Source organism: Equus caballus, chromosome 2 (assembly GCF_041296265.1).
Source record: "Equus caballus isolate H_3958 breed thoroughbred chromosome 2, TB-T2T, whole genome shotgun sequence".
NCBI lineage: Eukaryota > Metazoa > Chordata > Mammalia > Perissodactyla > Equidae > Equus > Equus caballus.
In genome coordinates, this window is record NC_091685.1 from 107,044,058 (window position 1) to 107,068,260 (window position 24,203).

At 34.9% G+C, this 24,203-nt stretch overlaps 1 protein-coding gene across 1 annotated transcript in view; it reads right to left on the bottom strand.

Moving 5' to 3' along the window:
- Window positions 1-1,396: 1,396 nt before the first annotated feature.
- SLC25A31 (solute carrier family 25 member 31) overlaps window positions 1,397-24,203 on the bottom strand; it is a 34,698-nt gene continuing 11,891 nt past the window's right edge. The window contains exons 2-6 of the mRNA XM_001502848.5: window positions 19,332-19,459; window positions 11,901-12,018; window positions 9,671-9,825; window positions 8,043-8,168; window positions 1,397-3,157 (exon numbers count right to left, since the gene is read on the bottom strand). Coding sequence (XP_001502898.1) covers window positions 2,957-3,157; window positions 8,043-8,168; window positions 9,671-9,825; window positions 11,901-12,018; window positions 19,332-19,459 — 728 coding nt within the window. The 3' untranslated portion in view covers window positions 1,397-2,956. The remainder of the gene's footprint in view (window positions 3,158-8,042; window positions 8,169-9,670; window positions 9,826-11,900; window positions 12,019-19,331; window positions 19,460-24,203) is intronic.

Genomic DNA, 24,203 nt, shown 5'->3' on the forward strand with positions numbered 1-24,203 from the left:
TCCTTTGTAATCCTGTGAATTTTATTTTATGCATTTAAAAACTATTACAAAGGGTTCATAGGTGTTACTAGAATGCCAAAGGTGTCCACGCACAAAATTTTTAAGAACCCCTGCTCTAAGAGATTAGAGCAAAAAGACTGAAGGAAGGTGGGTTTCTGGAGGAGTTCATGGAGCAGGTACTCTGCTATCTTTGACTGCTCACCTCCCAACTATTACTTAAGAGAAACACCTGTCTCTCTTAAATCACTGTATTTTTGAGTCTCTTTGTTACAGCAGCTTAGCCTTTACCCTCACTGAAGGATTAACAGCTGCCCTTGGTGACAATGAGTCCTGAATTAAGGCAATGGAAGTCAGAATGGAAAGAAAAGAACAAATTACAAGAAATTTTTAGAAAGCAGAATGTACAAGAGTGGGTGATCTATTTGCTATATGAACTGAAGTAGAAGGAAAGCAAAGATGACTCCCAGGTTTCTAGTGTGGGTGACTGGGGAGAATTGGTATGTACTGTTAATCAAGATAGGGGTTATGGAAAGAGAAGCAGGTCTGATTTGAGACGACTTAGGTTTTAGAAATATTCGGTTAGAGAAATCTGTGGTACATACAGAGAAAGGGGTGCAAGAGAGAGTCAGAATTGCATCTGGAAATCCTTAGAGGAATCTGGGCCAGGCAAGAGAGAAATCTGAGTGTCAGTGACATATAGATGGTATCTGAAACTAAACGTATAGAAGAAATGAACTGGGAAGCATATATAAAGTACAAAAAGAGCTTAGGACTGGCTGCTAGAGAATACTAACACTTAAGATATGGTGGAAGAAAAGCAGCCCTTTTGAATTTACATTTAGGTGAAATAGCTAAAGAGGAACAAAGGTATCATTTCTTATTTATGAAGCACAATGTCTGTTTATGAACAAAGAAACTATTTCAGAAGTTTTAGTTCAAGTGTACCATAGTTCCATTACTGTAAAACATCAATCCAGAGTAGGAATATAAAATAGTAAAAATTGAGGCTAGCCCAGTGGCACAGCAGTTAAGTGTGCACGTTCAGCTTCGGTGGCCCGGGGTTCACTGGTTCGGATCCCGGGTGCAGACATGGCACCACTTGGCAAGCCATGCTGTGGCAGGCGTCCCACATATAAAGTAGAGGAAGATGGGCATGGATGTTAGCTCAGGGCCAGCCTTCCTCAGAAAAAAGAGGAGGATTGGCAGATGTTAGCTCAGGGCTAATCTTCCTTGGGGAAAAAAAATAGTAAAAATTTCTTCAGAGGCTTCTGGCCTTTTAGTAATTTTTTTTGGTCTTTCTCTAGCAAAACCTGCTGTGAGAAAACAATGTGAAATTCACCAAAATAAATGTAGTTTCAGTTAAGTATAAATCACTACAAACCTAAAGGGTTACATGTTTTTTTATGGAGGATGTATTTTAATGAATTAGGTAAAGAAGAACTAAAAGAATGAAGCACTGAGAACAGAATTTTAGGTATTATTTGGGGACACAGAGTTAGGGCAAGAAATTAAAAATCCTACCCAAGAATACTCTCTACCCAAGAAGAAGCAGCACTAGTAATTTTTTTTTTTTTTCTATCCATGTCATTCAGGATTTCAAAGACTTCTTTACTCTAAGTATGTCTCTGTATGGATTAAAAACTTGTATATTTTCTTAGTTAATCTTTATATGGGAGACTATTGATTATTATAATTGGTTTTCCTTGAGCCGTCTTAAATCTTCCCTTTGTTGTGGCAAACAAAACTACTGATAGTGTAGAAGGAAAGAAAAATATCTTGTAGTTTGTTTCTATAAACTGTGATATGTTGACCACTGCAAGAACTCACGTTGAAGGTTTTCAAAAGAGTTAATTTTTTTTCTCAAGTTGATAATACCAATATATTAAAAAGTATAGTTTGGATTTATTTTCCTTGAAATATACTTTGCCCCTGTGCACCAGGAAGTTCACCCACCCCATTTTTGCCCACTCACAGCCTCACAAAATCTTTCTATAATGTATCCCCACTAGCTTAACACTCCTTTACCCACTAAAACTTTAAAATCTTGGGGATTTCAAATATACTATCTTCTACAACATTTTTGAAAAACAAGATAGACTCCTGCACTTTGGAAACCCTGTTTTCTGTCTTTAAGCCAGTTCCCAATTCTGACAAAAATTTTGTTACTCTCTGCTTATTAATAAAATTAGAATCAAGGGAAAAAACCCTCAGATATAACAGTATTAAACTTCCTTTACTATCAATACAGAGTACACAAACTAGTTATCAAGAAGATATTTTTGGTTTGAAGATATATTCACATTAGCAAGATTTTATTTATTTTAAACATGAAAGTTAGCAGATATGCCATTTTATATCTTTTATTTTCCAACTACAGGTTTACAGTGTTATTAAAGTCATTATCAATTTTTTATGATCAGATCTAGAATCTGTGCTTATTAAAAGCTATGATACCATGAACACTATACATAGTAATACCTGAACTGTCTTAGTAGAGATGTTGTAGAATAAAGCTTACTTAAGCCCACAGATATAATGATGACAACTCCTGATAAACTTTTAAGAAATATTTGTTGTATCATATGATTTTTAAAAGATGGGAAGACAGTTATATTAAAAGAAGAGCATTTTAAAAGAAAACACTTTCATTTCTTAGATTTTAGCATTATACATTTTAATTTTTCATTACAAAAGAAAAGGATTTTAAACTGATAGAAATAAAATATACCATTTATAATAAGTAAAATGTCTCATTAAAGTGAGTTTAAGTCTAAGTAGGAAGGAAGCCCACATTTATCTGATTTTTAGTATTTAAATCCTTGAAAAAAGCTTATGCCTTATTGCAGACTTAGCACTTTAAGAAAATACTGACAATAATAACACACTATCAAAATGTACACAAATATCAGCTATGTAACTTGTATGTTTAACAAGTTAAATAAATGCATTTCTCAATTTAATCTCCTGATGAACTACCTCCAATATCAATATTAAGGAATTCTTTAATTTTATCATATAATACCAACACCAAAGCACCCCCTGTACCACGAAGGATGTTGGAGAAGGCACCACGAAAAAATGCATTGATTCCCTCATGTTGGTATATCTTCACAAAGCAGTCTAAAGTTCCTTTATATTGCCGTTCAGCCTCACCGCTCTATATAAAGAAAGACAAATAGTTTGACATTATCTTAATATCTTTTTTTTTTTTGAGGAAGATTAGCCCTGAGCTAACTGCTGCCAATCCTCCTCTTTTTGCTGAGGAAGACCGGCCCTGAGCTAACATCCGTGCCCATCTTCCTCTACTTTATATGTGGGACGCCTGCCACAGCATGGCTTGCCAAGTGGTGCCATGTCTGCACCCGGGATCAGAACCAGCGAACCCCGGGCTGCCAAAGTGGAATGTTCAAACTTGACCGCTGCACCACCTGGCCGGCCCCTATCTTAATATCTTTTATCTTAAGATAGATTTTATTCAGCACTAAGGATAGATAAAGGTTAAGTAAGTACGTTCAGTTAATGAGCATATACTGAATATTGTACCCAATGGTTGGAGAATACTCATTCTTTTCAGGCACACCTAAAAAGTGACCATATATTAGGCTTAACAAATTTCAAAAGATGCCATCACACACCATGATTTATCCTCTCACCACACTGCAATGAAGTGAGAAATCAATAGCAAAAACGATAACAGAAAAATATCACATTTGGATATTAAGAAAAACACATCTTAGAAAATATTTAAAACCTACTAATAACCACAAAACTCCTTAACTAAATTTGTTAGATGCAGCTTGAGTGATAACTTATAGAGAAATTAATGAACTTGAACTGTTATAAAGGAAAGGCTGAAAATTAATGAGTAAGCTAAACATTTTTAGAAAAAGAATAAACTTGAAAGTAGAAATAAGAAAACAACCAGCAGAAAAAAAAAAGGAATAGAAAATAAACACAACAGAGAGCATAAAAAGTCTACAGTTAATTATTTGAAATAATTTACTGACAAATTTCTGGAAATACTGTTTGAGGAAAAATAAGAAAAGCTCCCAAAATTATTAGAAATGGCAAAGGTAACATCACTGCAGATGATCCAGAGATTAAGAAAGAGCAAGATGATAACATCACTATTAGGGAAATGCAAATCAAAACTACAATGAGATATCATCACCTTACACCAGTCAGAATGGCTATAATTACCAAGACAAAAAACAACAAAAGTTGGAGAGGATGTGGAGAAAAGGGAACCCTCATACACCGCTGGTGGGAGTGCAAACTGGTGCAGCCACTATGGAAAACAGTATGGAGATTTCTCAAGAAATTAAAAATAGAAATACCATATGATCCAGCTATCCTACTACTGGGTATTTATCCAAAGAAGTTGAAATCAACAATCCAAAGAGATTTATGCACCCCTATGTTCATTGCAGCATTATTCACATAGCCAAGATGTGGAAGCAACCCAAGTGCCCATCTATAAATGAATGGATAAAGAAGATGTGGTATATATATACAGTGGAATACTACTCAGTCATAAAAAAGACAAAATTGTCCCATTTGCAACAATATGGATGGACACTGAGGGTATTATGTTAAGCGAAATAAGCCAGACACAGAAAGACAAACACCGTATGGTTTCACTCATATAAGGAAGATAACAAATACATAGACAAAGAGAACAGATTAGTGCTTACCAGATGGGAAGGGGGTTGGGGGTAGGTGAAAGGGATAAAGGGGCACATACGTATGGTAATGGATAAAAATTGGACCACTGGGGTGAACACAATGAAGCGTACTCAGGAATTGATAAAGAATAATGTACACCCACAATTACACAATGTTATAAACCATTACAATCTCAATAAAATTAGTTGGATAAAAAAAAAAAGAAAAGCATTTATAACCTAAAAAAAGAAAGCACAAGATGATATTATGAACAAGTTCAAAATAATAATTTTTAAAACTGGGAAGAAATGGATAAATTCCTAAAAAAGTACAATTTAACAACAGAATGGAATAATACTAAATTCATTAAAGAAATTCAATCAGTTTTTGAAAATCTTCTCATAAAAAAACCACCACATGTCCAGATGGCTTTATATGTGAGTTCTACTAAACCTTCAATGAACATTTAATTCCAATCTTACAGAAATTATTCTAGAAAAGAGAAAAAGTGGGAAGACTTCCTAACATATTTTATGAGGCTTGCTTTGATGCCAAAATTATATTAGATCAATACAAGAAGGAAAAATTACAAGCCAATGTCACTGAAATATGGATGCAAAAATCCTGAACAAAAACTAGCAAATCAAAACCAGTAAGAGAGAGAATTACAATACACCACGACAAAGCTGGGTTTATCCCTGGTATACAAGGTTGGTTTAGCTCTGAAAAATAGATTAATGTAATATAATACATTAACATATGAAAAGAGAAAAATAGTATGGTCATCTCAATAGATACAGAAAAAATATCACCACCATTCATGATTAAAAATTGTAATCCAAAACAGAAAGGAACAGCCATAACATGGTAAAGAATAACTACAAAAAACCTACAGCAAACATTAAATTATGTAACACTGAAGGCATTCTCTGTAAGATGAGGAACAAGACAAGGTTGTCAGTTACTACTTCTCTAATATAACACTGAATCAGAGGTCTCAGCTAGTACAGAAAGGGAGGAAAAGCAAATAAAAGGTATAAGAATTGAGGAAGAAGGGGAAAAAAGTGTGTGTAAAAAAAAAAAACTTCAAAGAGTGTACTTATAGAAGTATTTGTAATAGGGTTCAATAAAGTTGTGGGATACAAAATGAAAATACAAAAATTAAAAAAGAGTACTAGGGGCCAGCTCCGTGGCCGAGTGGTTAAGTTCGCGCACTCCGCTGCGGCAGGCCAGGGTTCAGATCCTGGGCTCGAACATGGCACCGCTCGTCAGGCCACGGTGAGGCGGCGTCCCACATCCCACAACTAGAAGGACCTGCAACTAGGATATACAACTATATATGCGGGGTGGTGTTTGGGGAGATAAAGCAGAAAAAAAAAAATTTGGCAACAGTTGTTAGCTCAGGTGCCAATCTTAAAAAAAAAAAAAAGAGTATTGTTATGGGCTGAACTGTGTCCCCACAAAATTCATATATGGAAGTCTTAACCCCCAGTTACCTCAGAATTTGACTATATTCGGAGACAGGGTCTTTTTAAAGGTAATGAATGTTAAATGAGCTCATTAAGGTAGGCCCTAATCCAATATGGCCATCCTTATAAGAAGAGAAACAGAAAAAAAAGCCATGGGAAGACCTAGGGAGAAGGTAGCCATCTACAAGCCAAGGAGAGAAGCTCTAAGAAGAAACCAACTCTGCTGGACACCTGACTCAGACTTTCACCCTCCAGAACTGTGAGAAAATAAATTTCTATTTAAGCCACCCAGTTTGTGGTACTTTGTTATGGCAGCCCTGGCAATACACACACACACAAATAAATATATATATAAAAACTCACATATTCATAATATTTCTTCTGAGTTATTTTGGTGGCAAATTGCAGATATCATGCCCCTTATCTTTAAACACTTCAGTGTGCATTTTCTAAGAATATTTTCTTACATACCCAAAGTACACGTAGCAAAATCAGAAAATTTAACATTGATACAGTACCATTTACCTAATCCATAGTCTATATGCAAGTTAATTTCCCATTTTAATGAGTTTTTCAATATACTAAACTGGAGCTACATATAGATCAAGAGGAAACAGAGATATAAAAGAAATAACTTTAAGGACAGTCCATGAGTGAAGTTATAAGTTATAAATGCTTTCCCCTTTCAGGTGGCCTGCTGGGTTCTTCCAGGACCACTGCATAGACATAAAATGAGGATAATGATAGTAACTACACCTCATAGCATTGTTTTGAGAATTAAATGATTAAAAGTGTAAAGTCGACAAATCTGGCACAGAGTAAGCATTATATTACTATTCTACCTTTCCGGTCTCATTATTCTCACTTGCCCTCATGAAATCTATTATCTGATAGTATTGAACTACTTCTCCAGTCATACCTTTATGTCTGTTTTTTCCCCTCTGATTAGTCTTCTCTGTCTGGAGAAAAAGCCTATTTACTGAGATTTTGCTCTCCAAGAGGCCATAGCTAATCACTTTAAGCATCTGGGCACCCCTCCTCCATAGGTGCCTGGAACCTACGCACATTTTTACTTAAACCATTAACTGAATGCCTTCAAAACTGTGCTATGAATTTGGGTGCAGGTTTTGCCTTTTTTTATTTGTGTCACCATAGCTTATCATAGATTAGGCACTCAAATATTTGCTGAATGAATGAATGTAACAAGTAACATCAATGGAGATCAAAGATATCAAAGTTTTGGTTTGGGGATTATAAACAAGTTTTCATCTTTGGAAAAATGTACTACTTTTATTAAGATACACTACAACAGATGATGACATATGTCAATGGCTTGTGACTAGGCATATTCTACTTAATTTAATATCCAGTTAAGATAGACATGCTCGGGGCCGGCGCTGTGGCCGAGTGGTTAAGTTCGCATGCTCTGCTTTGGCAGCCCAGGGTTTTGCTGGTTTGGATCCTGGGTGCGGACACAGCACAGCTCATCAAGCCATGCTGAGGTGGGATCCCACATGCCACAACTAGAAGGACCCACAACTAAAAATATACACCTATGTACCGGGAGGCTTTGGGGAGAAAAAGGAAAAACAAAATCTTAGAAAAAAAAAAAGACAGACATGCTCTTCCAATCCCTGCCATCCCCCTATACCCTCCAAACAATATATGCTACAGGAGTGGAAGGCATTTCTCTTCTGACAGCAAATGACAAAGAAGCTTTGCTGGATGATGGCTATTTTGGGATAGGAAAGAATACAAGACAGAAGACATCATCCATTTATTTTAGTTAAGTAAAACAAATGACCTACGCCTTTCAGCCAAAATTTCTCTAAAACTTGAATAAATTATACTTGAATATCAGAGATATTGGAAAACTTGATTAAGCTTACAAATAATAATATGAAATACCTGCATCATCATACGTCTTCTAACTGTGTCAAAAGGATAAGAGAGTATTCCAGAGCACGTAGTCACAACTTGAGCAATGAAAAAGGAGACAACAAATGGGGTTTCCTTTGGTTTTGGTAATAGACCCTAGAAAAGAAAAACATATCAAGTAATCATCTAAATTTCCAAAATATCTTAAATCCTTACATCAAAGAATAATTCTTATATGAAAGAGGGTTCAATTACACTTAAAAGGCAATAAAGAACAGTTGGATTTAATGCGGAAAGATTAAAATAATAACAGGAGATCCATAAGAAAGCAGAATGCTATCCATGGCCATACTTTAAAAGCATACTTGAAAGGAAAAGCATATTTGCTATTACAAGAGATTTGTTATTAACGGCACCTAAAACTAGAAGAGAGAGCACCAGTGACCAAAACTCTTCTTCCACGGCTCTTCTTGATCAAGTTGAAAAAAATTAAAGAATGCCTGCTGTTATCATCAATAGATGATATTTGAAAAACAGCTTTAAAGCTCTAAGCTAGTAAAGAAACATTCCTAAAGAATGTTTCTCTGCAGAGAAAAGCAGAGGGAGAGTACACATAAATTTTTCCGTGATTAAAGAAACATACACAAGATCCTGTAATTTCCATTAACTTATCTGTTTAAAAAATACACTACAAACTAAAAGTAATATGTCCAGACCACAATAAAAATGACATTCAACTGCATTTCTACTATTGAGGGAGGGCAGAGATAATATACAAAACCATCATAAAATTTCCCTCAAGTTTTAATCTTATTTAGTAAATAATAATGATATTAATTCAATTGCTTCCTTTTGGAAGCATTAAGATGTAGTAATTAAGAGCATGGAACTTCTGCTTGCCACTTAAATAAATTACTTGACCATTTTTAGGTTATCTATCTTTAAAATGGTTATTATTTTATATTTATATCTATATTTAAAATGGTTATTAGGAAATTACACTGTGAGATGTGAAGTACTTAACAAGGTTCGTAGAACTAAGTAATAGCTTTAAAAAATGGTAGCCATTATCATAATCTTTCTCTTTCCTACTTTATGGAAGTGATATTCAAATCTAAAATAAAAAGGTGAATTTGTAGAACAAGCTGGAGAAGATAATACAGAGCTGAACAGTACCAATAGGAACTGAGCTATAGTAACATTTACACATTTAACTAATTGTGCCATGCTTACTTTCTAAAATGGTGACAGTAAAGTATTTGTACGTAAAAAAATGATAATAAAATGAATGTAAAATCAGAAAACCTCTGTTAGAAGATGCTTTTCTATATGACAAAGATTTGATTATGATGTAAGTCTACTCAGCATGTTTTCTATTTGCAACATGATGTATAGTGTGCTTTGAGTACAAACAGCACAAAAACCTAATGTTTGGGTTTATGCTTTATAGCTAAAGTTAGATCTATAATAGAGTCATAATTTAACTAGGTTATGGCTAAGTCATGATTAAACAGATTTCTATAATGCCTCATTTCATCATTTATTTTCATTTCTACAATTAAAAGTAAACATAATCGCTGAACATATTACTAATTAGAAAAATAAAAAGAGGCGAACCATTTATTTAACATATACTAATAGTTAAAGCCCCAAATTACCTTAACTGTGTCATAAGCTCCAAAATAAGAGGCTCGGTACACAATGATGCCCTGAACTGAAACACCAAACCCTCGGTATAAACCAACAATTCCATCTGATTTTGCTATTTTCATGATACAGTCACCTAAACCCTTGAATTGTCGCTCTTCAGGACCTAAAATAAAGCCATTTAAAATTTATTAGCAATATTATATATCAGATAAACACTTTAATTAAAGTAAATTAATTAAACATTGTATAGATTTAAATTATGTGGAAGTGCCACTTAGAAATCTAACAAAAAAGGGAACAAATCAAAATCTTCCCATCTGTTTAAAAATAATTAAGATTTCAAGTAGTGTCTTAAAAGGTTTTAACTGAAAACATCAATCTCTTACAAAAGCAATCTAATTCAAGCAATCTGACTGGCTTAAAACATTTCAATAAAATTATGAGAAGTTACTAGTTAGAGTTCAGAAAATACTTAGGAATGAAAAACTCCATGACTTGCTTCAGTTGAAGAGCAAAAAGACACATAAAGCAAAAAGACAAACCTAAAAACTAGTAACCCTAAGGATTATTAACATTTTAGATGAGGTGTTATATCTTTCTAGTGTTTGCTGGTTTTGTTTTTATCTTTCCTCGGCCTAGACCTCCTTGACAATATTTTTCAAGTATTATATATACAATACCATCTTTCAAAATAAACTAAATTCTCCCAATTTTGAGAGAAAACGCCACCACAGAAGTGAACTTAAAACAAGATACACGAGTTATTTTCACTTTCTGGGCAATAAGAAAATTTGGACTGCCAGTTAAATATGATACATGCAACTCATATTTTCATCTTTGCTCAAACTGCTACCTTTATGAAGCATTTTCTCTGATCACTTATCTAATACCGATGTCACTTCCTTCTAAATTTTCTTTCATGGCATTTATTTCTAAGTGACAGTATATTTTGGTCATTTATTCATTTTTTTATTACTTGTGTCCTCCACTAGACTATAAGGTACAGAAGTCATGAGTTCCATGTTTTATATGGGGAGGTGTGAGCGAGACACACATCTTCTATCTGAGGCAGGGCCTGGTTGACACCAGGCGCTCAATAAATATTTGTTGAATGAATTTCAGCTTGCTTAAGAAATTCCAGTAAAATGATAATAAAGGAATAAAACAGGTTTAAAGCCATATAGGCAAAGAAGTGTACATGACAGAGAATGAAATCCACAAATTTTAGCAAGATGGAAAGGAGGTGGAAGATTGGTAACTAAGTAGAGCAGAGAAAGCTGAAACCTATTATCTTGCAGAAGGAGATATTGTTGAGAAGCGAGCCATTTGACCCAATAACCTCAGAAAGGCTTAGAAATCAGAGGAACTAAGTACAACTGTTGTGGTGAAAGCAAAGTGGCAGCCGGATGCTCAAAGTCCACAACCTCCCCCTAAGCAGCCAAGTGACTTACTCCTCAGAACTGAACACAAGACTCCAGACTGAATGGGGCCAAGTGAGTTACCTCCACAGTTACTGACAAAAGACTCACACAAAGATACATCATTGTGAAATGTCAGATCATCAGGGATACAAGGCAATGAAAAAGAAAGAAAGCCACCTACAAAAGGATCAGCAGTAAGAGATCAAATTCTTAAGAGTAACATTAGAAACTAGAATCCAGTGCAATGCTTTCAAAATTGTGAAAGAAAATAACTTTAAAGGTAGAATTTTATACGTGGTCAAATATTAAGAGGGTAAAACAAAGACATTTTCAGACATGCAAGATCTGAATTTATCTCCCATCCACTCTTCTGAGAAAGCTCCCAAGGAACATAATCTACCAAAACAAGGGTGTAACAAAAACATAGGAAGATGTGGTAAATAAAATAAGTAAGGGCAGAGGCAAAGGGAATCTCTAGGATGAGAGTTGTACATCTCACGTAGAGAGAAGCCATAGTGGAGACAGGAATAAGTGCATGGAGGGATCTGGGAGGCGGCTCTCTAGGGAAAAAAGTGGAATTAAGTTATAAGCAGTCTTTGTGTTTGCTCTTTTGTTACTACAATGTTGGCCTTCCCCTTCCCTCTTCTAAGGGAAAAGAAAAAAGTAGTAATCTTTAGGTGCTATGACTCTACTATTTTGTTGAGAATAAAATTTTTAGACTGTATCTGACACTGTTGTTACAGCATAACTCTACAGTATATAACACATCGTTCAAAACACAAAAAAGGAAGACTTAGTATTTCTAAAAATCCCATACCTTTTCCAATATCGGCACCTAATCGGGTTCGGGCAAAATCTAGCGGATATACTACACATAAGGATGTTGCCCCAGCAGCTCCACCAGAAGCCAGGTTTGCCAAAAACCACCTCCAGAACTGAAACATATTAATTAAAAAGTGGTTATTAAACTACAGAACCCCACTGTTTAAAATTGTTATTTTTTATTAAGGTTAAAAAGCCAGATTTACAAACTGCTTTTACAAAGTAAACATCTATGATAATGCATATCATATTATCCAAAATACTTCTTTAGATGTCCATGCAGCCTTTGTTTCTACCAGGCAGTCTGGGAGATACAGTTTAGATGCTGACATACTGAAATTCCAAGATTGTGTTTTAATGGCCTCCAGCAAAAGTCGCCCACATAGCAAAAAAGGCCACATAAGATAATCATCTCTTTAGATTATAAACTTTTTGTTAATAGCGTTAGTTATGACTAAAATGTCAAGTACCTATGGAGGCTTTAGTTGTGTCCTTTTTTGGTGGTGAGAGGGCAGGCAGTAATACTTCATAATGCCACAATTTTATTTTGTAATTTTAGTAGAATTAAACTTAAACAGCTCAAAAATATATATTATGTTCAAATGCTAACATGAAAATTGGCAGAAATCAATTATAATGTAGTTGAGTGGCATGTAAATTAGACCTTATTGATCCATTGGTTCACGTGGGTTGTTGAGGTTCTTTTTGATAAACATGTAAAATGTGCCCTGCTTACATCCAGTAAACTGCTCTTCAACATGTAGAGCTTACTGGAGAAGAAAGGAATACTTGAATTAGAGCTGTTATAGAAAATCTAGGGTACAAGGCTGCTGTAAATACATTAAATACATTAAAGTGAATAATATGCCAGTCAAACTCAGTTTCTTGCTTTATTCTCTTACTCCTGTTTCGAACAATAGTTTTGGGTCTCAGATAACTTTGGAACTTTATTTTCTCTTGGTGTGGAATGCCCTTCCTATCGTTTTTAGACAATAAGTTATTGATTTATGCTCTAATTTAAATTCTCCTTCTTCCAATGAAGGCTCCGACCTCTAACCCACCCAAAACTGTATGTAATCCCTCTTCCCATAAATACTTCATCTCTCAGAGATTTAAAGGTGAATCATGTGACCAATATGTAAAATGTGTCAATTTGTTCCAGATTTTCATTTTTTTAAATAGTACTTATAATCACTTTGTATTTTCAATTTATAATTATTTGTGTACATGTCTTAACTTACCTCTTTCAGACTATACATTTCTTGAGGCCAGGATTATTATTATTAGCACTTTTTAAAAATTTAACAGCTTTACTGAGATACATTTACATACCATATGATTCACCCACGTGAAGTATACAATTCAGTGGATTGTGAGTATATTCACAGAGTTGTGTAACCATCACCAGTTTCAGAATATTTTCATCACCCCAAGAAAGAAACCCTTTGCCATTAGCAGTCACTCCACATCCTCCCACACTCACCTGAGCCCTAGGTAACCATTAAGCTACTTTCTATCTCTACAGATTTGCCTGTTCCGGACATTTCCTGTACAGGAAACAACACAATATGTAGTCTTTTGTGACTGGATTCTTTCATTTAACATAATGTTTTCAAGGCTCATTCACATTGTAGCATGTATTAGTACTTCATTCCTTTTTATTGCCAAATAATATTCTATTACAGTCATGTGTCAATGATGGGGATATGTTCTGAAAAATGTGTCAGTAGGAAATTTAGTCATCGTGCAAACATCAGAGTGTACTTACATAAACCTAGATGGTATAGTTTTCTAGACATTTAGGCTATACAGTACTAATCTTATGGGCTCACCATTGTACATGCAGTCTGTCACTGACTGAAACCTCATTATGCAGCACATGATTGTATACAGATTTACCACATTTTATTTATCCATTCATCAATTTATGGAAATTTCAGTTGTTTGCATTTTTTTGAGGCCAGGATTACTAATTCATCTTTTTATTTCACACAACAAGTCATGGGACCTTGCCCAGAGTAATAGTAACACATTCAATAAATATTAGTTTAATGAAGGGTACGAGGAATGCCACTTACTGTCCTCAGACTCCCATAGCTCCTTTTAAGTGAAACTCAAGTTCTGAATAGGTGCCCATGTTTCATAATCACACAGAGAAAATTAGATCAGGAGATTGCATCTGACACCAGGGTAGCTAATCCACAGTCTAGTAGATAATCTGTAACCTGGTGGAAAAAGATGAGCTAGGCCAGAGTCTATTTTTTGGGAATTTGACTCTAGAAATTCTATGCCAGTTAGCAGTAAGGACAGAAATGGAAAAGGTATTAAATAACTTTTTTCAGGTCTCAGTCTACTTTGAGACTGTTGAAAGCTATATATCCTCTTCCAATAAAAATCATCTATGTATAAACATACACTTTTAATGTGATTAAGGTATTCCTCAAGCATGCATGGATCCCAGGTAAAGAATCTCTGACCCTCTGAAAGATCAGGAGGGACCACTATGATATTAACATTGAAGTTAAAAGAAATAAAAAATATATAGGTAAATAAAAAAGGTGAGCAATAATGAGAAAACAGCAAACACACAAAAAAGCAGATTAGAGAGAGAAAGACCAAGTGACTTGGGAGACAAAGATGAAGAGTATAATTTGATCCCTAGAGCTGCCTTTGGTTTAAATTCCAGTACCAGTGTGTCATTGCAATAAATACCTCTTTTTCTTGAGGTAATTTGTGTCTCTGCTTCTTACGACCAAATAAGCCAAACCAAACACAATATGCAGCATAAAGGTTTATAAAGTACACCTTAATTCTATTTAACCTTTTTTTTTCCTTCCCAGATAAGGGAAAGAGGGCAGATCAATGACTTTCTGGGTGGATGACCATAAAACTTATTATTCAAACTAGGACACTTCTGATAGTGAAAGTGGGGCCTATGAAAAACTAACATAGACAGACACAACATATATAAATAGTATGGCCAACCTACTGATGGAAGGAAGGAAGGGAGGAAGGGGACGGCAGGGGAGAAAGGAAGGAAGAAGCAGCAGGAAAAAAGAAGTTAGAACCTACGTGGCATGATAATCCTGCAAATGTTTATGTAACAAACAAAATCTATCCCTCCACAATTAAGTTTGAAAATAAAATAGACCCAGGAGAGGTGGTCTATCAGTATAAATGAGTTTCAGTTATTGTAAGCTTGCAATTTCAGATATTACTATACCGTAAAAGAAAAGGACATGGAGAGGAATCAGGAAGGGAGAGGAGGATGAAAGAGTCTGAGGGTTTTGGAGAAAAACAGTCCTGTTTGTTGTCAACTGTCAACAAATAGATACTGTGTGAACAGACTCAATGATGCATCAGAGAACAAACGCCCTGGGACCAAAGTTTTTTCTAACAGTTTGTCTAGGCGTGGAAGAGAGCTGGAAGAAGTTCAAGTCTTCTCTGTTGAGGCCTGTGCTGGAAACTGCTAAGGGATAGCAGAGAAACATTTTATGCCCAGGCTCAGCTAAGGCTCATCCAGTCTAGCGACCTCAGCTGAGCGACAAGTAGAGTGTGGTACAAGGATCCAAATTTGAGAGTTATAGGATCTGAACAAATGACTTGGGCAAGTGCTTTAAGCTCTGAGTCTTCCTCTCTTTATCTACACATTTGGGATAAAAATAACTACCTCAAAGGATGAGGTGAAAATTCAGTGAAACAATACATAGTAGGCACACACCTGCCTACCATGGTTATTTTTGAAAAACTTTTTGAGATGACTGCAGATTCACATGTATCCTAAGAAATAAGAGAAAGAGTCTGTAAACTCTTCAATCAATTTCCCTCAATGGTAATATCTAGCATAACTATAGTAGAGGAAATCAACACTGATAAAAATCTATAGTGTTCAGATTTCACCATGTGCCTGTCTATTTAGTTCTATGCAGTTTGATCACATGTGCAGATTCATGTGACCACCACCACAGTCAACAGTGCCATGATACAGATCCCCACTGCTACCCTTTCACAGCCACAGCCTCCTGCCTCTCTCCTAGCAACCCCTATTATGTTTTCCATCTCTATAATTTTGTCCTTTCAAGAATGTTATACAAACACAATCAGAAAGCAAATGACTCGAGATTGGCTTTTTTTCACTTAGCATCCAAAGTTGCTGCCATGTATAAAAAATTTGTTCTTTTTTAAAAAGTTGCGGTAAAATATACATTACAAAAAAATGTACCCTTTTAGCCATTTTTAAATGTATAATTCAGTGATATTAAGTACATTCACAATACTGTATGAACATCACTACTACCTATTTCCAAAACTTTTTCATATCCTAAATAGAAACTTTGTACCCATTAAAATAACAACTCCCCATCTCCTCTCCCTCCAGCCCCTGGTAACCTCTATTCTACTTTCTGTCTCTATGAATTTGCCTACTCTAGGTACCTAAGTAGAATCATACATTTTTTTTAATCAAAAGTTTGTTCCTCTTTATTGCTGAGTAATATTCCATGGTGTAATGCACCATAGATTGTTTAGCCACTCACCTGCTGAAGGACATCTGGGTTATTTCCAGATTTTTGTCTACTATAAAACAAGCTTCTGTGAACATTGTGTACATTGGTTTTAGTGTGAACATAAGTTTTCATTCTCTAGGATAAACACCCAACAGTAAAACTTCTGGGTTGTATGATAAGCCCATGTTTAGTTGTAAGATACTGTCATACTCTTTTTCTAGAGCAGCAGTATAATTTTACACTCCCAACAGCAATGTAAGAATGATTCAGCTTCTCTGCATCCTTGTCAAAAGTTGGTGTTGTCACTATTTTAGCATTCTGATAGGTCTGTGGTGATATCTCATTGTGGTAGATCAATCACTTTTAAACTCACGTATGGTATTTGTGTTTTCCATCTTCTCTGCCTCTTTTAAGATCAGGTAAAAAAAGCCCAAAAATATTTTCTTCACTGTTTTGTTGGGGGAGGACAGATATAGGATAAAATTTTGATACCCAATGGCAGAAAAATAAGGGTATTAGTATCCACATTTAGTAAATAATATATATTTAAATACTACACTATTAATTGTGACTGAATACCTTTACATTATAAATAAGACAGTATGTTCTTTATAGGCACACTAAAAATGTTTTTCCCTCAGGCCCTACTAATTTGAAATTTATTACAGATTTTTAGCAAGGATCAAAGTTAACTTAAAATTTTTAGAGCCATATTATTTACACTGCTAGGAATAGATGTTAGTACCATAGAAATTCTGGCTAATTCTAGAGTTAATTGTTCCATTTAGCTTAGTCTTATAGGAATTATCTTTTTGGGATGTGGGATAGGAAGTGTTCAATAAAGGGTCCACTCAGCAGGCTTGCATTGTCCAAACCCTGCACATACAGAAAAGATATTCAGGGCTGGCCCTTGATCAGTTCCTTCAAGATAACCTCTGAGTCCTTGGAATATCCTACCTGATAAGGGCATCTTTCTATGCCTGAGGCTTTGGGCCACTCCAGGCAGTTTATGCCTACATGTGACTTACAGTAGAAAACTGTTTTTTTCTGCTTGTGGCTTTGGGCTAAACTGTATCAGTCTGACCTCTTGGGGAAGAGGGGTAGTGGCTGGAGACTAAGAGGTTAAAGGTCTGTCACATGCCATGCCCATGAAACTGACTCCCCCCAAAACTCTGGACACAAAGGCTCAGGTGAGCAACCCTGTTCAGCAACATATCATATGTGTTGTCCCACATCATTGCTGGGAGAATTAAGTGCTGTCCATGTGATTCTACTAGGAGAGGACAACTGGAAGCTTGTAGCTAGTTTTTCCTGGATTCTGTTCTTTTCCCTTTGCTGATTTTAATCTATATCCTTTTGCTGTAATGAGTATAATAGCTTTTCTGAGTTCTCTGAGTCCTAGTGAATCACTGAATGTGAAGGTGGTCTTAGGGTCTGACACAGGTTCTGAGTCAAGAGAAGTTCCAATTATTAGAGTTGTCTGCTAAAGACGACAGGAACATTTTTTGAGTGCCTAACATAAAGCACAACATTATGATAAGCACTTTACATGTAATCTCATCTAAATCTCACAATAAAACTATGAAGTAGGTATTATATCCAATTTTCAGATGAGGAAACTAAGGATCAGAGAGGTGACTTCCAAAAACTCACAAGGCTAAATAAGCAGAGTGCCAGGATCCAAATCCAGATCTTCTGATTCTAAGTCTAAAGAATTTTCCTCATTACCTTTATACCACCCACTTCATTACATACAGTGGAAAGCAGTCAATAAACATTTGTTAATGAAATATAAATTGTCAAAAAAAGGCAATAAATGGTATAAAAGGAAATTAAAGAGAGCAACAAAGAAACATTCCACAAACAGTTGCTTTTCAAGAACCTGCTAGGACAGCTTGGTTGGTTGGTTGGTTGGTTGAAGGGAAGAGAAAAAGAGAAAGAAGGGGAAGAGACTTCATAAGAGTGAAGGGAAGACCTTGAGAGTAACGTAGGTGGTATAGTGTACATGGAGGCAACAACACACAGACCAGGACTGGGGGCTGGCCCTGTGGCCGAGTTGTTGAGTTTGTGTGCTCCACTTTGGTTACCCAGGGTTTCGCCACTTTGGATCCTGGGCACACACCTAGCACGACTCATCAAGCCATGCTGAGATGGTGTCCCACATAGCAGAGCCAGAAGGACCTACAGCTAGAATATACAACTATGTACTGGGGGACTTTGGGGAGAAGAAAAAAAATGACTGGCAACAGATGTTAGCTCAGGTGCCAATCTTTAAAAAAATAAAAATTAAAAAAAGCAGAGACCAGGACAAATGACATATAGTTCATATAAGAAGGAAATTTTGAAACCGAGATTTTGTAACCAAGGGAGTGATTACCTTGAAAAGAAAAACCACTTTTGCAATAAAAAAAAAGAATTCTCTAACTTAAATTTATCGTTTTCCTGTTTTGTTTGACCTGATCTTCCTATGCTCTTTAATCTCAGTGAAAGAGATCCTTACTCATAAAGAAGAAACAATTTCTTCTTTAGGGAATAAATTATCTCAGTGGCAGGAATACATCTTTTGACCACTTTCTTTGCTTAATAAAAGTAGATAAAATGCTGGATTTTCTTAGTGCAGTAGAATACTGATAACAAAATGTAAATTAATTAAAATTAATATTTATTCAGAGAAATATTGCCTTGAGACAAAAGATTCTTTGGTTATTAAAAGTGTGTCAAGAGGCTTAGAGAAACTTGTCAAAGTTCATATAATTCTGCTTTTCATATATAATTTCTATAACTTACTACCTATTATGTTAACAGTTACTGTGTTTTAATTATTGTTTTCTACCACTTGAGCACTTCCTCACCAAATAAAACATCACATGTAAGACAAATCTATTTCTTAGAAAATTTTAGAGATATTAAAATATACTTACCTGTTTTTCTTTATTAACTCCAGACATGAAAAGCTGTTTGTATTTGTCCTTAAAAGCAAAGTTTAGAGCTTGTGTCGGAAAATATCGAATAACATTTGCCAAATTGCCACGCCAATAACTGAAGAAACCTGCAAAAGAAAACATACTAAATATAAACTTAAATCGTATTATTAAATAATTCCCAGAATAGTTTTAACAAACTTATCTATTTGAAGTATCTAAAACTTATACCCTTTCTCATGAGAAAAAATAAAGTTTATGTGTGTCTCCACTGAAGAAAAAAGGCAGTGTTAACTCCAAGTACCCCATTCCAATTTTGCTAATTTCCAATAAAAAGCCTTGAATACCTAAAAATCTATGGAAAATATTATCAGTTGAATATATGGCTCTTTACTAGTAGAAAAACAGAGCTCATTAACATTTGTCAAAGAAGCTAGTAAACCTTAGCCTCAGTTTCAAATCATCATATACAATTCCTATGGTGATAAGGCTGGTAGAATAAAATTGGTTTGTATACATACTTAGGAGAATGAGAAAGGGATGAAAGAGTCTAAAGCATCCTTATCTTTATGGTCTGGAACCTAGTCAGAAAAGGGATTAATTTACAACTCAAGGCAGTCTCCAGAGGTCTGATGGAGAGACTGGAGGAAATTTTCGAGGTCAATAATCTTCCTACTTCAAATCTCCATGGACTCCAATCCTTACAATTCAGTCATTGTGTTACCCTTATAACTCACAGCTGCCTTTATAATCCAGAGTTGCCCTAGAATACAATAGGCGAGCTCTTCAGCAGCCTTAGCTGTATTTACTAGATTGCAAATTGTCAAATGGTTTGACCCTGCTACTCTGAATAGGATACTTCTAGTCTCAGTTTGGAGAATACCCAGAATCAGTCTTTGAAAGATAAAGACTCAAAATGAAAATCATCTCAGTTGACTAGGCCGGTGCTCAGAAAGCGAGAGTCAGATTAGGTAAGTATACAGAGGGAAAGATGTTTATTAAGTAAGTAAGTATACTCTGTGGAAAAAAACACAGAATCTTGGTTAATCGCAAGCTGAATATAAAGCAGTCACACAAAGACAATTAAGAATCACATTTAACAGCCAAGAAATAACTTTCTCAGTACTCACAGCTCATAAGAGGGCATTTAACATGGAATGGTAATAGCTACCACTTACTGAGCATTTAAAGATGTGCCAGGCAATGGCAAAAGCTTCATATCTATATTTCATTTAATCATCACGTTATGCTTATGATGTAGGTTCTCCTATAGTACACATCTTATACATGCACAAACTGAAAGTTTAAAAAGTTTAAAAACTGTCTAAAAACATGGTTTTAGCCAAACCAGGATTTAGAATAAAATCTGCTGACTCCAAAGCTCTACTCCAGGTTTGGGTTTCTGGAGAAACAAATCTTAGAAAAGTCCTAAAATTATTAAAGTACAGTAAATAAAACTCTATTTAAAAAACTGTTAATATAAAAATTTTTGAGGCAATATTAACAGAAACAACAATACTAATTTCTAGGAACTGTTTTTTATTCATTTAATCCTCACAATCACCCATGAGGTAGGTACTATTAGTCTCTCTATTTTATTTTTGTTTTGTTTTGGTTATGTGACTTGGTTTATTATTTTTTTCTGAAGTATGGCTGACATACGATACTAAATTAGTGTCAGGTGTACAACACAGTGATCTGATATTTACATACATTATGAAATGATCACCACAAGTCTAGTGACCATCTGTCACACATAAAGTTATTAAAATATTATTGACTATATTCCAATGCTGTACATTACATTCTTGTGACTTATTTATAACTGGAAATTTGCACCACTTAATCCTCTTCACCTATTTCACCCTTACCCCTACCTTTCTCCCCTCTGTTGATGACCAGTTTGTTCTTTGTATCTATGAGTTTGTTTGTTCGTTTGTTTTGTTTTTTCAGATTCCACATATAAGTGAAATCATGTGGTATTTGTCTTTCTCTGTCTGACTTACTTCACTTAGCATAATACCCTCTAGGTCCATCCATCTTCTTGCAAGTGGCAAGATTTCATTCTTTTTTATGGCTGAGTAATATTCCATTGTCTATATATACACCACATCTTCTTTATCCATTCATCTATTGATGGACACTCATGTTGCTTCCATATCTTGGCTATTATAAATAATGGTGCAATGAACACAGAAGTGCATATCTTTTCAAAATAGTGTTCATTTTCCTTGAGTAAATACCCAGAAGTAGAATTGCTGGATCATATGGTAGTTCTATTTTTAATTTTTTGAGGAACCTCCATAACGTTTTCCATAGCTGCTGCACCAATTTACATTCCCACCAACAGTGTACGAGTGTTCCCTTTTCTTCACATCTTCACCAAGACGACTTGTCTTTTTGATAAAGCCATTCATAATCTCATTGTGATTTTGCTTTGCATGGTCTCTCCATTCTAAACATGAGGAAATAAGTTAGAAACAACTTCTAAGGCAGAGGAAGTTAAGTAACTTGCCCAAGATCACCTGGTCAGAAAATTGTAGAGCTGGAATTCAAACCTAAGCAATCTGGCTCAACGATTCAGTCCCTTAACTACAATACTTTTCCATAAATACTTTAATCACGTGAATATTTTCTATATTAAGAAAAGTCAACTGTTTTTCTTTAATGGAAGCAAAATAAAAATCTTAAAATGTGAGAAATGTAAGAAAATTACAGAGGAATATTTCTTGCTAGTTTTGGCCACACTAAATTACTGAGAGAGGTTACTGCATCTAATTTTTAAAGGTATTTTTAGTGATTTCTAAGTTCTTCATAGTTAATAAACACATTTAAGAACACAGGTAGGCATCTGTATCTTCTCAGAGGTCAGACCATGGAAGAGAAATTTAGTGAAATATGACTCTGTAAATGATATTGAAGAATAAGATTGATTTCCCAGACCATGGTTTGTAGTAACATAATATATTAACAGATTGACAGATTACTGGCAGAGGACAAAGTCAATCTTAAAAGGATCAAGAAGAATATTTTGGCTAGAAAGTTACCCATCTAATCAAATGGGATTTAAGTTGAAATCATCATTGGTTTAAAAAAAAAAAGAACCGAGTTCAGAAGAAGTGTCATATATCAAAAAGGTAATAGAATTTCCATTTTATACAAGGCTCTTAAATATTAACAGTCATTTTGGAAACAGTTAATTTAGTTGGATGGTACTGAGATATTATGAGTTTCAGATTATGAGCTGCTAGTTATAATTCTGTAATTATGATTATAGTACTGAATTAGCATTTATGTCACAAAAAGTGTCATATATAAGAGCAGTGTAAGGTTTATAACTTTGGCTAATGTACTAAATATAAGTAGAAGATTCTGATGACAAAGACATCTGGAAATTGACATGAGACCATGACAGAATGCCAGATTTATGACTAAAGGAGTTTGCTAGAGTTGGCTAAAGAATCTGTTCCTTGTAGCAAAATCGTATTTGCATAAAAAAACCTAGAGGATTCATCAAAACAAATGTCAGTGTCTCAATGAAAATCTAGAAACAAGTAAATCTCTAGAAGTATAAGAGGAAAACTTGGAGCTCTTAATGGGTTATGTCTGAAAAAAATGTAATCTCGCATACATAAAATACTTTTGCATATATTTCACAGAATTCATAGATTCCCCAAAGTTACAGATGTCAGGTTAAGAAGCCTTGTTTTAACCTCTTTTTCCTTAGAACACACTTAAAAAATTTATTATTATTCCCATCTTTGCATCTCACTGCTGTACCATGCTTTTAGGAGATCCAATGTCCCTGGTAAGAATGCAAAGGGGGAGGAAGCTGAAAGTGGAATTTTGAATGCATTTTCTACAGAAATATTTCTGGGGGCCAGGTTTCACGGTTTTATTCAACTATACTTAGGTACTCTATGTACTCTGTAGGTTCTCTCAGAGATTACAAAAGTCTACTCTACATGTAATGCAAGTTTATCCCATACACTCATTTACAAATGAACAGCAGGAATACATGTTTGTAAATTTAAGAACACATACATAATGATTAAAGAGTTAAAATTTACTGAGCACTAACTATGCACTAGACACATGGTTGAATATTTTACAGGAATTCTCTTGTTTAATGCTCACAATGACCATGTCAGATAGGTCCTATTATTATACCCAGTATACAACTGAGGAAACTGAGGGCGAGAAAGGTTAAATAAAAATTGTTCAAGGTCACAAGGTAAGGGAAAGGCTGGGACTCGATTCCAGATCTGACTCTAGACCTAGAGCTATTAAATCCCTACTGCCTCTATATAAAAATCCATTCTGGATAAAAACAGTAGTATTTAAGGTCAGAATAAAACCAGGCAAAAGAAAGTGACGCAAATGCAGGAGTATTTTGACTGTCTAGTCACAGAATAAAAGGACAGCTACCTAATATATAATCACAAAATTGGTAGGGAGAAACAGTGATTGTGGTATCTTCCTCTGCTAATAGCAGAATATCTAAGTTTTTGACTTAACTGCTAAGAAAAAATAATCTCTTTGAAATTTAAGGGTTAGAAAAACATACTCTGAACTTAATTCTGAGAAAATAAATAAGAATTAAAATAGAACTGATGGGAAAATAAGAAAAAGTTACTGGGCCATTTACTGGTCAACTTACTAGCCAAGAATGGGAATGCCAGGCATGTTTGGGTATATATTCTAGACTGGTGGGTTCCAACATGTTTTGACAGTATGCCTATCAGTGAAAAAAATATGTAAGTATAACTCTCAAATATGTATATATTAAAAAAATAAATTATATACCTTTGCCACTATACTACTCTCATTCTGTACGTTTGTAAAACATACCCAAAATAGAAATTGAAGGAT